At 50.9% G+C, this 15445-nt stretch overlaps 1 protein-coding gene across 1 annotated transcript in view; it reads right to left on the bottom strand.

Moving 5' to 3' along the window:
* Positions 1-3759: 3759 nt before the first annotated feature.
* Positions 3760-15445, bottom strand: part of LOC111082338 — a 34685-nt gene continuing 22999 nt past the window's right edge. The window contains exons 4-8 of the mRNA XM_041595455.1: positions 7703-7797; positions 7510-7632; positions 5789-6127; positions 5312-5679; positions 3760-5236 (exon numbers count right to left, since the gene is read on the bottom strand). Of these exons, the coding sequence (XP_041451389.1) occupies positions 3795-5236; positions 5312-5679; positions 5789-6127; positions 7510-7632; positions 7703-7797 (2367 nt within the window). The 3' untranslated portion in view covers positions 3760-3794. The remainder of the gene's footprint in view (positions 5237-5311; positions 5680-5788; positions 6128-7509; positions 7633-7702; positions 7798-15445) is intronic.

A 15445-nucleotide genomic window follows, 5' to 3' on the forward strand; every position in this document is an offset into this window, starting at 1 on the left:
ATTATAATGCTCCATAATTGCATTTTTATTTTAATTTGCTTGTTTTCTTTTGTGTTTCTGTTGAATGTTGACTGCTGATAACTTTCTTTAAACTTTTCTTGCCGTTTGAGGGCAATGTGTTCGGAATATGGAATGTGCAGACAGACGGCAGAAACAACGACAATAACGAGAGACATGCCGACGACTCTGATGTCGATGGCGATGTCGATGGCAATTCCAATTCAAATTGAATACGCTCTTTGGCACTTACATAACAATCCTCCCCCGCTGGGGGCCCAGTAGCAGTGGCAGTGCCAGTGCCAGTAGCAGAAAAAACTAAACATAAACACGGGCATAAAATGTTGTTTATGGGAACGTGCAGGGAATAACCGAAAAATTACGTAGAGAAACCCGCAAACAGAAGCAGAAACAGAAAGAGAAAGAGAAAAACGGAAAACAGAAAACAGACATGACAGTCTCTCTCTCTCTCTCTCTCTCTCTCTTGGATGGCAGAGAGTTGCGAAAATCGTTGTGGCCAGAGCCATGCTGCGGAAGCGGGGTTAAGGCCAACAAGAGTAGCAGAAATTGGCTCCATTCAAATGCAGTTTAAGCCTCAAGCGTTTTGCTGTTTTGCTGACCAAAAGAGAGTATGGGAAAGGGACTGCGAATGGCTATGGCTATGGCTATGGCACATCGATTATGAAAGCAGCAGGCAATGGATAATGGTCACTTAAGGCGGAGTTACGGCTACCTGAAGCGGCAAACGGTGCGTATACGTGATCGTCATAAATTTATTTACGCGCATTTCATTACGCCTCGTATTGCCTCGTCTTGGATCCTATCCGACCTCCGTTCGGACGTAATTGAAAGCGCATTTCACACGCCTGAATGTTGTGTGGCGTGCCATTCGAATGTGACTCGTGGCCAGCGTACACACGTATGGCGGATGGTGGGCTCTGGCGATACTGGTGTTATTGCGAGGCGGCCCATATCCATAACTTGTCCTCAACGAGGGTGTGGAGCTTCGCAGGAACTGAGGCTGAGGCTGAGGCTAGTCACGGTCCCCGAGCACGGAGCACGGAGCACGGAGCTGCACTCCTTTTGGCCATTCTGTATCCGAAATGGTTGCCTTGTTCCTTGTAATGGCGGGTCATTAAAGTTGACTTTTGCGTTGCGAATGAAATGCTTGTCAGTTTACGATTACCCGCCGCCATAAGCCATCAAAATAAGCAGCACAAATTATGCAAAGAACATAGAGAATAGAGGAGACAAGGAGGAGCTCGAGTTAAAACTGGAACTCGCAATGGGAACTGTTGGCAGCGGAGTGTGGCGGTGGCAGCAGCGGAGTGTGGCGGTGGAAACAAGCAAATCTAGCCAGCTGCTAAATACGGCACTTAATCATTTTACTGGGTCAGGGGGTCACGGATGGACTGAAACGGAGCCGTGGCACGGTCCAGAGCGGCCTGAAGGCAGCCGGCGGCTGAGGCGCCCTGGGCCGAAGTGACCTCCCCGGGAGCCACATGGAAAGAGATAGAGAGAGAGAGAGAAAGCTGCTTTTGGGGCTGTTAAACCCCAGTTTGAACTTTTGAACTCGCGCACTGACCCTATTCCGACCCCGGCCCCGGCCCCATCACCCCATGCGGCGGCCACCTTCCCTCCCCTGGCGGCGAATGCTGCGTTTATGGTTCGGCTGCGAATTATTTTTCGGTGCCCGTCCGTTTTTGGGTGCGCCCGGTTTTTGCATTGGCACAGATTATATTGGGGCGACATGGGACACACCGTACCCCCATCACCATCCCCATTCTCCTGCTGTCATAGGGGGGGGGAGGCGGCCTACCTATAGCCAAACGGGTAGCCAAAAGGGAGCCAAAGGCAAACAGCAAGAGCCAAAAGGGATTTTATGGCAGATGGCACATGGCCCAGAGCAGAGCAGAGCAAACCTACACCTACAGTAAGCCCCACTGTTGATGCACACCCCCCCCCCCCGCACATTGACGTGGCAAATAAATAGATACCAAAAGATAGATATTTGCTTTTGTGTGCTTTCAACTCACATAAAATTCTCTTTTTATTAGTTTCGCTCTCTACAATCTCTCCACACTCTCCACACACAGCGCCACAAATAGCGACAAAAAAAAAAGTCAACTTATTCGATATACACACACACACACACACGCACACACAAAACACGTATACGCAATACGTATACGTAGAGACATATAATTATATGCATAGGGGTAAACACATACATCAAATATCTATAGCTAGGTATATGGGTATCTCCGATATTTATATGGCTTATATGCTACAAAAAAACGTTGCATCCCCCCTGCCCCCCACCGCCCTGCCAGCAGATCCACCAAACGAACAAACAACAACAACATCTTCCTAAAACCCCGGAGATCAACGTGTCTGGCAGGGAGTGGACTCTGAGCTGGACTCTCCTTGCTGGGAGCCACAGATCTCTGAGCCTGAAATCGAGTAATCGAGTGTGTGTGTATCTGTAGCTGTAGCTGTAGCTGTGTAGAGGTTTCTTTTTGTTTTGTTTTGTAATCTGTTTTAGAGCACTTCTTCGGGGCTCAGTAGAAGAAGGGGAAGGCGTAGATATCTGCATCTGCACCTATGATATATTTAACGTACATATTCATTTAACTTACAATTAAGTATTTCGTGTACTTTTGTTTTGTTTTGACATTTTGCATTGATTCAACATTCAATAGACTTTGCATTTAGTTTGGTAATATATCAATATGTCTCTTAGCTATCAATATATAGAGTGTATATAATATATAGTATATGATATAATATATGTTTTGTGTTTCGTATTATCATTATGCATATATGTAAACGTGTATGTACTTTTAGTTTTGTTTGTTTGTATGTTTAATTTGGGGGAAAAGTTTTAAAAACTGCATCTGCATCTGCATCTCTTTCTGGTTAGCAACATTTAAAAGATATACATATACAATACATATGCAGATACTATATGCCGCAATACGGTTACAATTACAATTACAATTACAATTAGAGTACATATCATATCATGTCATATCATATGTGGGTTCCTAGCCCGGGCTATCCTTGGCACATTTACCACAATTTACAATTAATCATCGATTCACAACGATATCGATATTGGAATCTAAATTCGATTCCCGTGCTAGCTCTGATTCAGCTAAGATCCAGCTCTGATCTGCAGCTGATGTCTGACAAAAGCATTCAACAAACAGTCAAACAAACAATCAATCAATCAAACAATCAATCAATCAATCCACTCAACAGTCAACAACCAAGTTGCTGAAGTACTCCAATAACGTTGCATATACACATGTATATCCATATATCATATATAATCTGTAATCTGTATCTGTTTATCTGTGTATCTCTTTATCTGTTTATCTGTTTATCTGTTTCGGTTATCTGCAACCTTTTGTAATCTCTGCAATATTCTCTCTTTTGAGTTTTACCACAAATTTTGTTTTGTGTGTTTGATTAACCGCCCAACAATTCTCTGAGCAAACTCTTCGCTGTACCTTCGAACGCCCTGCTTCAAACGCTATAAATATTGTGTACGAGATCCTGCAGAGGAAGGAACCCACGGCGAGAGCACCACCAAACTACCTCACATCCAACCTCAACTTATTCCGACTTATCCCGACTGCAGCCGCAACAAACTTCTCGGGAACTCGGGCACTTCTCGGGCACTTCTCGGGCCCCGCAACCAACAACAGGCTAAAGCTTTTCGTTCCGTTTCCTACTCCTTTCTCCTCCTCTCTGCTCCTTTCTGCTCCTCTCTGTTTTACTCCTGATTCATTTTAGAGCTCGGCAAAAATATTCTCCCTGAAGTCGAGCTCGGGATGGGCCGAGTGCGAGGACGAGCCGTGGCCATAGTCGCGCGACGAGGACTTCATGGAGCTACGCCCGGAACCAGAGCCCGAGCCGGAGCTGAAGCTGGCGTTCCGGGGACTGCTGCGGCGCATCCGACCCTCGATGACGGCCATCTTGTTGAGCGGCTGCGTCGGATCCAGCTCGCAGAAGGCACCGGCAATGAGGTCGGTGCCGTTGAGCGAGTTGAAGCTGTCCCGCTTGGAGCAGCGCGACGACATGGCTCCGCCCGTGTGGGGGTGGTGCGACCCAGTGGAGCTCTTCCGGCTTAGCCGGTTGCGACTGTACTGATACTGATAGGCGGGCGGCGGAGCGGGCGCGACAGCCTGGCCACTGATGGCGGCTGCCTGGGCGACAGCCGGGGGCAAGTTCTGCGCCCCGCCGGGGGTGTAGTTGTCGTAGAAGTCCGGTGGCACTACCTCCTCCTCCTCCTCCTCCTGCTCCTGGTCATGCCCATGCAGCTCGCGTTCCCTGCGCTCAAGTCGATGCTCCTGCAGCTGCTGCTGCTGCTGCTCCAGACTGGGGTCCTGCAGCGAGGAGCACATGCTGTACTCCGTGGGCTGGCTGCTGCCGGTGAGGGAGAGGCTGCTCAGGGGGTCGTTGCCGGGCAGGACCAGGGCCAGGGCGGCCTTGTCGTAGCCGTACGGCGCCTCGCGCTTGGCCTTGGGCGACCGCTGGGCGTAGAGCTTCTCGATGTCCGGCAGCTGGCGCCCCCCGCTGTGGCGGCTCTTCTCGCGCTGCTCCCGCTGCTGCTCCCGCTGCAGCATCTCCTGGATGTCCATGCTGCGCTCGCGCTCCAGCTGGTCCATGATCTCCAGGTCGCGCTCCAGGGTGCTGGACGAGAACGTGCTGCTGCTGCACTCGCTGAACGAAACGTCCTTGTGCCGCAGCCCCAGCCCCAGCCCCGCCCCGGCTGCTGCTGGCCCCAGTCCCGGCCAGCGCTGCGGCGGCACCATCATGCTGCTCACCACCGAACTCTCCTCCCCGTCGCCATAGTTGCTGGTGCTGCTGTCATCCAGTATGCTCGTGTTCCCGGTCCCAGTCCCGGTCCCCATCCCTAGCCCGATCCCGATCCCAGCCAAGTTCACGTTGCCATTCCCATTGCAGTAGGGGGAGGCGGTGATGCCCGACATGCACTCCGCACCGCGTAGGGTGGCGCCACTGGCGCTGCCGTGGCGCTGACTGGGCGTCGGTCTGCTGCGGTTGCTGCTGCCGCTGCTGCTGTTCCCAGGGTGCTTCCGGTGGGCATGCGGGTGGCTGCTGGAGTGCCCGCCGTCCGAGATGATGTTGATCTTCACGTCGTGCTTCTTGCCGCGCACATCCTTGCCCAGATTGTTGACCACCCCAGCGTCCCCAGGACCACGTCCGCCTCTCATACGCTCTCTCTCCCTATCCCTATCCCTGTCTCTGTCCCTGTCCCTATCTCTCTCCCTGTCCCTGTCCCTGTCCCTATCTCTGTCCCTTTCTCTGTCTTTGTCCCTTTCCCTGTCCCTGTCCCTGTCTCTCTCGCGATCTCTCTCTCTGTCTTTGCCCTGTCTGTAGGGGGCTCCGCTGTAGCGATCGCCGGCGGATCCATGGGCCAGTCCTGCTCCTCCACTCCTCTCGTGGCTCCGAACCTTGGCCGGATGCTTGTGCGGCGGCTCGTGGTGTCCCTGGTGTCCCTGTATGGTGGTGGTGTTGGTCGGCTCGTCCTTCTCGATGGAGTCCTCGCGTGATCCGCCGCCCGATTCGCGTCCCGCATCGCTGCGCCGCTGGCTCTTCTGCTTCCGCTTCGAGGAGAGACGAAAGTAGCCCCGCAGACGCTCCTGCTCATCCCTGGGAGATGCAAGAATAAAAGTCATGGGGGACAGTGGACAGTGGGCAGAGATCACAAATAAAAGTTAGCAGCTATGAGATTAAAAGGAGGCGGATCGGATCCCCTTACCTGGGGAGTATCTGCGAGGCGTAGATGCATGGGAAGATCACGGTGGGCAGGAAGGCGACCCACACGAACATCAGGTAGGTGAAGTCGAAATGTTTCTGGTTCTCGTACGTCTCCTCCAGCGAGAGCCGCGCAAAGCGGAGGATCATCAGGGGGCACACGCACACCACTTGGGTGGCGGCCATGCTCCCGAAGTTCCGCTGCTTCCGCTTCTCCCGATGGACGTCCAGCTCGGCGCTGTACAGGTCGTAGGATCTGGTGCTCGCATGGTTTCCGTTGCTCAGTCCCGCCACACCTCCGCCGCTGAGGGTGCGCGGCTCTGCCGAGGATGTGGACGAGTGTCTGCCGCGTGGGGTGCAAAGAGAGTGAAAGGAGAGAGAACTCATTAGAGGAGGAATCGCGCTCATTAGCGGTGGCATGCACTGGCGGAGGATGGGTTCCCAGGGATATTCATATTACGAGGATTGCTGGAATATCTATCTGCGTGCTAGTGTCGTATTACTCCTCCTCCAGTAGCCCCCAGCGAATTAATCAGCCCAATTAGCAGACAGCACCCAGCTGACGTGCCCGAGTGCACGGGTCCCGTGAATTAGGAATTCCTATTCTTACGTTTAGTTATTATTTTGAAGCAAAACTTAAATTCAAAATTTTGGATGAAAGCTTACAAAAAATGAAATTAAGAATGTTTGGGAGGTATTCAAATTTAAATTTTAACGAGAAGGAACGTGTGAGTCGCTGCTGGGGACGCGACTCTACTTATACCCGTACTCAGTCAGTATATACATTTTTGAGCTTATGATTTTTTAGAATTTTAGAATTTAAAAAAAAATTTACATTTTTTTGCTACATTTGGTATCTACATATACATCTACAATGCATATTCTACATCTAACATGTAAATTCTACATGTACCATTTAGATTCTAGATCTCCTCCGCTAGAGGGCGCTCGCGTACTTAGCCAGGCAGAGTGTGCGAGCGAGAAAGAGAATGAGTAGCGTCAGTCTGGCTGGGGAGGCGGGGGAAGCAACTGAAAAATTCTTCATTCTGGCTATAATTATGATCCGATCTGATTCAGATTCAGCAATCTGGTAGATATGGTCATTCTCTACGATACTGCGTTTTCCGTTGCCTGCCACAGATTTGCGTCTTTTGTGGAGGCGGCAGGAGGGCGGGGCGAAATTTTGAAATACACTTGCAGCAGTGTGATATCACATGAGTCTGGAAACCAAATTTGGTTGCTCTAGCTCTTAAAGTCTCTGAGATCTAGACGCTCATCGGGACGGACAGACGGACGGACAGACGGACATGGCTCTATCGACTCGGCTATTGATGTTGATCAAGAATATATAAACTTTATGCGGTCGGAAACGTTTCCTTGAAGACATCCACTTTTACCAAAAATCTAATATAGCCCTTAACTCTTTTTTGAGTACGGGTATGATTAGTTTAGTATGAAAGCTCACAAAAAATAAAATTAAGATTGTATTATGTTTGGGAGGTATTTCAATTTAAATTTAAGCAAATTCAAACAAAAAATTTAATTTACTAATAAATATTACAGAAATGTTGTGACTGCATTAAGGCATTAACCAACCTCTGGGGTATAACTTTGTAGCAAAAATATGTAATGTAAAATAAACAAACAAAAGACTGGCGGCCTATGGTTTAGTTTGTTGGCAAAATTGTACAGCCCTAGGACTGGCACGACTGGCACTCCACTCACCGCTGGCGCATACGCAGGTCCGCTCGGTGCTCGTACATCATGACCGCAAAGGGGCCCTCCGGCGGACGCAGCTCCTGGGATGTGCGGATGTAGAGGTAGGACAACAGAATGGCGGGGCCCGCAGTACCTGTAACGGGAGAGTCGCAGAATGGAACAAAACCCGCCGACATGGGTGTGGGGTCACCACCGCACTTACATGAGCAGGAACAGGCCTCTGGTGTACTCCTGCATGTCGTCCATCAGGTTGACCACGCACAGCCCGATCCCAGCCAGCTGCGGCATGTAGTCCTGCGCATGTAGCGAAAAACAAAAGGAGATACATATAGGTGCCATTCGATATGCTGGGTGGCGCAGCTATTCGAATTGATTTTATAATTAGAGAGCAGCAGATGTGCTGCCCTCGCTCCCCCCCTCCTCTCACTGGGGGCGCCACCTATCGATTGGCTTAGGAAAATCATTAATTGAATCAACTCTCTGTGGCGCGCACACACAGCGATTGTCCCGCCCTTAGCCCATAACCCTTAACCGCTAACGGTCGCTACCTCTCCGAAATCCTGTAACTAAACACAGGACACGGGGGGACACGGGGGGACACGGGGGGACACGCATTTCGCATTCACTGAGAGAGCCCCAAATCAAAGCCCCGGATTCCATTGCACGGTGCGTTCAACGTGTTCAACGTGGCCATGAGCATGTCCATGTCCACGTCTACGTCCACGTCCATGTTCATGGCCATGTTCACGACCATGGCCCAATGTGGTGGGCTGGGCAACAACGGAATCATTCCGCCATTCCGCCATTCCGCTGCTGCCTTTCCCTTCCCATCCGTCTGATATTGTATTGTCTGCTCTTACAGTCCGGACAGAGATTACGCCGTAATTGTAATTACATATGAATTCACGCGTAGCGAAAAAGTTTTTCGGAGCAGCGAAGGAAATTAAGCAAAGGGGCGGAAATGAATTTATGGCTAAATCCAAGTTATTTTCTCATTAAATGGTTCTGCTGTGGAGGGTGTGGGGGGGGGGGGGTGTTGTGGGGGGAGGCACCTGCTCAGCTGCGGAATGATATCTACAATGTAGATTCTGCATGTATCCGTTGATGATATCAGGGCAGGGATTAGAGGCAGGAAGCCGTCTGCCGTCACGTGGCATCGTGGAGGCAGTGGCGGGAGGAGTGGGAAGTGTTTTAAGCGGAGAATGGAATGCAAAATGAAGATCTGGAGGTGACTGAATGCAAGGGGAAGTCAGCAGAGAGTGGGGAAGGAGGAGATTGGGGCACGAGCCATGTAGCCTCCGACGGAAGGAGTGCTCATCAATAAGTGTCCAGGTGCAAGTGGATGGGGATGACTGGCTAAGTGGATAGCTGGATGAGCGGATGAGCGGATGAGCGGATGAGTGGGGCAAGGCCAGCATGCGATGCGGCGCATAATTATTCCGCCAGACTGCGCTTGCGGTGGGAGTGGTGGGAGTGGTGGGTGGAGCGGTGTCTCGCCCCCAGGCTGCAGCTTGGAACTTTTCATAAAGTTTCCTTTACTTATTTTCGAACGGAACCTCCCCCCCCCCCATCTACATGCATATGTTCCACGCACACACACAGACACACACACATATGTATGTTTGGCCTGCGGATGCTGTAAGGGGATGAGGCGGGAGCGGGGGGCATGAGTTGTATTCTTGGTGGAGAGCACTCGTAAATGATTTTGTATGAATAACTATTAAAAAGTTAGCAGCAATTCCCTTGACAGCAGGCGCTCCACAATTCCTTCGCCATTCCTCGCTCCACCCGCCACCCGCAACCCGCCACCCTCCCCTCCGACGCCCAGTCGAGCGGTTCGAAACTTGGCCCCAACTTTTAAATCAAATCGTAAACTATGGCCCGAGAGAGAGAGAGAGAGAGAGAGAGAGCGAAGGGAGCAAATGGAGTCTGCAACGAAAAAGTTTTCCATTCGAAGCTTTGCGGCGTTTCGTTCGGGTGCCCCGCCCCCCGAAAATATGTAATGAAACCTTTTCAGCCAAATTGCTGCCCACCCCCCCCTGACCCACCCAACCCCCTGTGTTGCCACAGAGCCCAGCAGTCATTTGGGTAATGAACTGTTAGCGCTGTACAATCTGGCCAACAAATCTGTTTTGAATACTTTGCCCACTGTGCCACACGGCCAAATGCAAATAAACGAAGGAACGAACGGGGAGAGACAGAGACAGGGACAGGGATCCTTGAGCTGAGGCCAACCGCGGTGGAGTGGTGGAGTGACAGGCTGGTCCTCCTGTGGCGGTCGGAGGCTGCACGCAATTTAACGAGGCCTGCGGGCATCTTCGGGACACTCTCCCCGTATATACGTGTAGCAAGAATCAGCCCTGCCCACCGCCCACCACACCCTCGGGCAGGTCATTCATTCACTTGGTGACTCCTCCTCCTGCTGCCTGGGAGGAGCCTGGCAACCGCTGAAAGAGTATTCCATCTTCTTGCTGCCAGCGGGACGTGGGTGACTTCTTCTTCTGCTTGCCTCACTTTTTTATGGCCATCTCTCATTTCTGCTCATCTGCGTGTTTACGGCTGTGACTGTTTCCGGCTGTTTATGGCCACGGCCGAACCATCTCTCTCTCACTGCTCCGCCCAGAGCTTGCCGCGCTGCTGTACCCTGCTGTGCCCCGTCCTGCCTTCAGCCAAGTTATGATTACCTTCGGAGGAGTCTGCTAATGCAATTGATTTGATTTGTGCTGGGCTGGGCTGGGCTGGACTGGGCTGGACTGGACTGGGCACAAATCAATTTGAGCGTCGCACGTAACAGTTTATGGTTTGTAGGAGGCATCCAGTCCCCCCACCACACCCCACCCTGCCGTGCCGTGCCGCTCCCCAAGCCTGACCGAGAATGGGTGCGACAATGGGACGATGCTGCTGCTGCTGCTGCTGCTGCTTTCAACAAGTGGCCAGAACATTAAATTGGCTCACATTATTTGGGCTTTTGGCCACGCCCACGCCGACGCTCACGTCCACGAAACGCAGACATGAAACGTAGCAGCAGGCAGGGGCAGGAGGGGGGGCATTAAGATATTTACAATTTGGCGCGCGTTTCCAAATAATTTATTGACTCGGGCACGGGCACGGGCCCAGCTCGGGTCTCCAGCCACGACTCCTGCCACTGCCACTGCCACTGCTCAGCCAGCGGAAGAGATGAGAAGATGCTGGCGTGGGGTGGTGGGCGTGGGGGGGAGCCATAACCAGCAACAGAAACCGAACCAGAGCCACAGGCAAGCACATTAATAACAATTTATTTCCGCCATGCCAGTAGGCAGTAGGCAGTAGGCAAGAGGCATGCCGTGGCATTCCATAGATACCTCAAAGACCAGGCTCAGACTGAGGCCTAGAGGCAGAGGCAGAGGCTGGGACTGGAACTGGGACTGAGGCTGGGACTGAGGCCGTGGCGGTGTTGCCCTCGCAAACAAATTGCAACCGAAGGCTGCAGAAGTACGCGTCTTATCATCTACACTGTCGTCCCAGTTTTGACTTTGACGAATCGCTGCTCAAGGATACGCGAGCATGCAGCAGCAGGAGAAACCGGAGAGGGATACTGTTGTTCGGTGGTTTCGGTGGGAGGGGCTGCCTATTGGATGCCAGAAGGGTAGCAGCATGGAAATGGAAATGGAAATGGAAATGAAAAGCACTTAATAACAATTTACAAGTGGCGAATGCCGGCTCAGCCTTGGTCTCAGCCTCGGTCTAGGTTTGTGTTTGTACGGAGGCGCAGGCACAGATCCATAGGCTGATGATCCTGGGATCTAAGGCTGGAGAATCTGGCTCGAAGCTTATTCAGCTTTCCGGCTTTCCCCCCCCCCCCCGGAAAAACTGCTGCGGCGGCTGCTGTTCCCCCCTCGCATCGCCCCACAGGAGTAGCAGCTGCGCAGACATCGGAGATGTGTTTGGGAAAAAATCGTTTGAAATTTGATTTCATATTGCGCTGTCCTTGACTCTGCCCCTAACCTGCGCCACCTTGCCACCCTGTCACCCTACCACCCACCACCACCCACTTGTGCTGCCCGCGCCGAGCAAAGTAAACAAAAGAAAAAGATGACACACAAAACAAAACAAAAAACAAGACAGAAATTCTCATTTGTCAGCTTCAGATGTTCGGGCATTATTTGCATATATTTAGTAATCATTAAGCGATAATTGAATTGAAAACCTGTCCCCCCAGTCGCCCCCCCCCCTTCTCCACACATACGCTCTAATTAAAAGAAAATATTTAAAGAAAAACAAATGGAAAAAGTCACGGCAGGAGGAGGAGGAGGAGGAGGAGGAGGAGGAGGAGGAGGACACCGCTGGCTACCAATAATCGGGAGTTTTACGTTTTTCGTGGAAAAGTCTTTTCTAATGGGAAAACACTAAAGAAAAGGTCGTGGGGCGTGGGGCGTGGGGCGGCAAAAATAACAAGGGAAATGTTGCCAATGCATAATTAAAAGCGAAATTTTCGTAATTTAAATAATAGGAAAACAATGAACGAGAATTAGGAGCAGGAGCAGGAGGAGGAGAAGCAGAAGCAGGAGGAGGATGATGGAAGACCAGGGACCAGGTCCGGGTCCAGAGATTATAATGTAAACAGCAAAGAGGAGCCCAAAGGTTAGGCCTGGCTCAGAGTCCACCGAAAAAACACGATAAGGTCGCAATGGAGGAGGGTGGAGGGTGGAGGCTGGAGGGTGGACAGTGGCTGCCACATAACGGTGGCATCACCGAAAAGACACTGCCGGACTTAATGGCCGTAAAATGCTTGCCAAGCGGACAGCCAGCGAGGAGGTCGAGGTCCACAGCAAACACACACACACACAGAGTGAGTGGGAGAGGAGAGAGCGAGGTGGAGCAGAATGACCGAAACCAGGGCAGGGATTACGACCCCAGAATAAGCACCCAGACACAGGCACAGGCATGGACATGGACCCCGAACTGGACCCGGACCCGGACCCGGACCCGGACCCGCAACCGTAGACGGCATGTGTTGCGCTCTGTGAGCTTACGATAATAACACAATTATGTACTTACATAATTAAAGTCGTAAAGTGCACAAAAACACACAGAAACAAGCGCAATGACACACACACACAGAGACAGAGACAGAGACACACAGAGGCACACAGCTACAGCTACAGATACAGCTACAGTTACAGCTAGAGTTCATGTGGAAGTCGTCAACTTTGATTTGGATTTTCATTCCCCTTTTTCACGCTTTTTGTGCCCCATTTTTACAAGTGACAGCCCAAAGGAAAATGCAAACGAAGTGGAAACTGAATGCTGATGTGAAGATAAAGAGTGGTAGGTGGCAGGGGGCAGGGGGCAGGGGCTGGGGCACGCGAAATCTGTACTCCGATCTGCAGCAGGACTCGGACGCTTTCTCTCTCAGTCTTTGGCGGGTGTGGGACTTAGATGGGATGGCTGAAAGTTTCCCCTGTTTGGAGTCTTATTTGTTTGTCTCATTTTCCAGTTTCCAGCGTTTCCCACGCATTTTCCATATTTACTTTTCCTTCATCTGTTGCTGCATTTGTAGCTGTTATTAATTGTTAATTATTAATTATTTATTTATGCCTGTGCGCATAAAGGCAAATATGACAGCAGACAGCAGGAAAGCAGACAGATATTTCGTACAAATAAATGTGTATCTAGTCGCTGTGCTATGCTAGGGAGGGTTACATGGATACATGGAGTGTACACTGTACGTGGAGTGTACACTGTACAGTGCCAGAAAATAATACACGCACAAATGCTCTGCACTTACCCTGGGCAAAAAGTGTTTGCCACTTGAAAGTTTTTGTTGTTGTCATGTGGAGACGGCAACAGAGCAGAAACAGCAACAGAAACAGACACAGAAAGAGACGAGGAGCCAAAAATAATTTAAATTACCTTCAGGTGCTGCCTGACCCAAAGAGGAGGGTTCTCATTTTAATAGACTCCTCCACTCCGTACATACTCCAATGCGCCAATTCCTCATCAGTGATACGAGTATTCCCAAGAAATACAAGGGACTGGGACATGGGACATGGGACACGGTCTCCTTTGAGTCCTTTTGCTTGCTACTTTGTTACCTTTGTCTGGGCACTGCGGACAACAAGTGATTTAGAGCTTTGGCTGCTTAAACACAAATAACAGACACAGAAACAGACACAGAAACAGACACAGAAACAGTCACAGAAACACAACACGGAAACGGAAACGCAAAAGGCTGCCTTTATGAGCAACGAAGCTGGGATACCCTTGAAGATCGATCTGATTGTAGTTTCCTTTGCCTGCGAGGCTAAGGTCAAGAGGAGAGACACGTGAAAGCAGAAAGGGAGCAACATTGAACCCCGTGGAATCGACCGCATGCCAATTCAAAGACCTAAAGTGAAATATATTTGGCTTTAAAGAGCGCACTTGGAGCAGCCCCACCACACTCGTCACCCAATTCGCGAACCACTCAGCCGCCGAATCACCCAACCAAACCACCCAACAACCACTCCGCCCACGCGTTTTACCAAGTCGAGACAGGGAGAAGCGCATAAATATTATAACGAAATTCGAGCTGCCATTTCACGGCCTCTCGCAGCCAAAAATTTGACAACCTCTGGCGCTCTTTGAGCAGGAGCAGGAGCCAGTGGGCCAGGAGGGCCCTTTGCATTGGGGCAAACAGAACATCCAACAGAACTCCCCGGTGCTGAGGATCCTGCTCTGTTGCTCTGTGGCTCTGTGGCTCTGCCACTCCGCAGTCTGTCGTCTGTTATTTTCCACGAATTTTGGTGATATTGTTATTTTACAATATGTAAAACGTTTACCCGGAATTCGTTTCACTCCCCTGCCACTACCATTGCCACTGCCACTGCCACCCGCCGATTGAACTCTTGAACTCCCGAAGCGCGCCACTGAGCGCCGAGGAAAACAAAGGAAATGCTTGGGAAAACAAAGCTGCTCCCGCAAGCAGCAGGCAAAAGGAAAGGAAAGGGCAAAACTAAATTTCCACCGTCCACCGTCGTGCAGCGGGAACTTTTGTCAGTTTCACTGTCAGTTTCTTAGCCATTTGTTAGCCCCTCTGTGGCACTGCTTAATGCTTACTGCCCCACTGCTCCATCGCTCCATTATCAATGTCATTAGTTGCCTCGCAAGCTGTTGCTGTGGGGGGGGAGGGGAGGGTATACATAAAAATTGATTGCCTTACGGGCGATTGCAACACGCATAAAATCTGAAGCCGAAGGTTGCCCCGGAACGGAATCGCCTTGCCACCATTTGGCTGGCCATTGCCACGCAATTTGCAACAGAACAGCAGCAGCAACAGCAGCTACAGAGGTGGCAGCAACAGCAGCACGGGGGCGGCAAACACAAGTGGCACGGGGGTGGCAAACACAAGTGGCAGCAACATCATTGCTGGCCATTAAAATTCTGTTAAACGCAACGAAATCAAACTCCAAAATCAAAATCAAAATTAAAACCGAAATCGAAACCGAAATTAAGTCGGCAGTCGGCAGTGGGTGGAACTTGCAGTTTGCTTGGCATTTCCCATTTCCCATTTCCCTTGTGGCATGCTTGGGGATAATCTCGCGATTTCCCAATAAGAACATTTAATGCCCTAACAGGCACGGCGAGTCCATCTGCTGGCGTGTTTTGGCTTCGCTTGAGTGCCGATTGGTGCGCAAATAAATTTACGTCTGCCGTTTGTGCTCCTTTTTCAATTACTGAAAATGCCAATCATCTGGCGGGCAGAGAGAGGCAAGAGAGGGGCGCAGAGATCTCCTTGGACTTGGGGGCAACATCTTGTGCTCCTGCTGCGTCTTCATTCCGCTTGATTGATTGACTGATGTTGCTCTATTCAGCTTCCATTTGCTGATTTGCTCTGCTGCACAGCCTGGGGGGAGATGCAGTGGCAGTGGCAGTTCAGTTGCAGTTGCAGTTGCTGCCGATAAGCATGAGGAACGCGGAACGA

Source organism: Drosophila obscura, unplaced genomic scaffold, assembly GCF_018151105.1.
Source record: "Drosophila obscura isolate BZ-5 IFL unplaced genomic scaffold, ASM1815110v1 contig_73, whole genome shotgun sequence".
NCBI lineage: Eukaryota > Metazoa > Arthropoda > Insecta > Diptera > Drosophilidae > Drosophila > Drosophila obscura.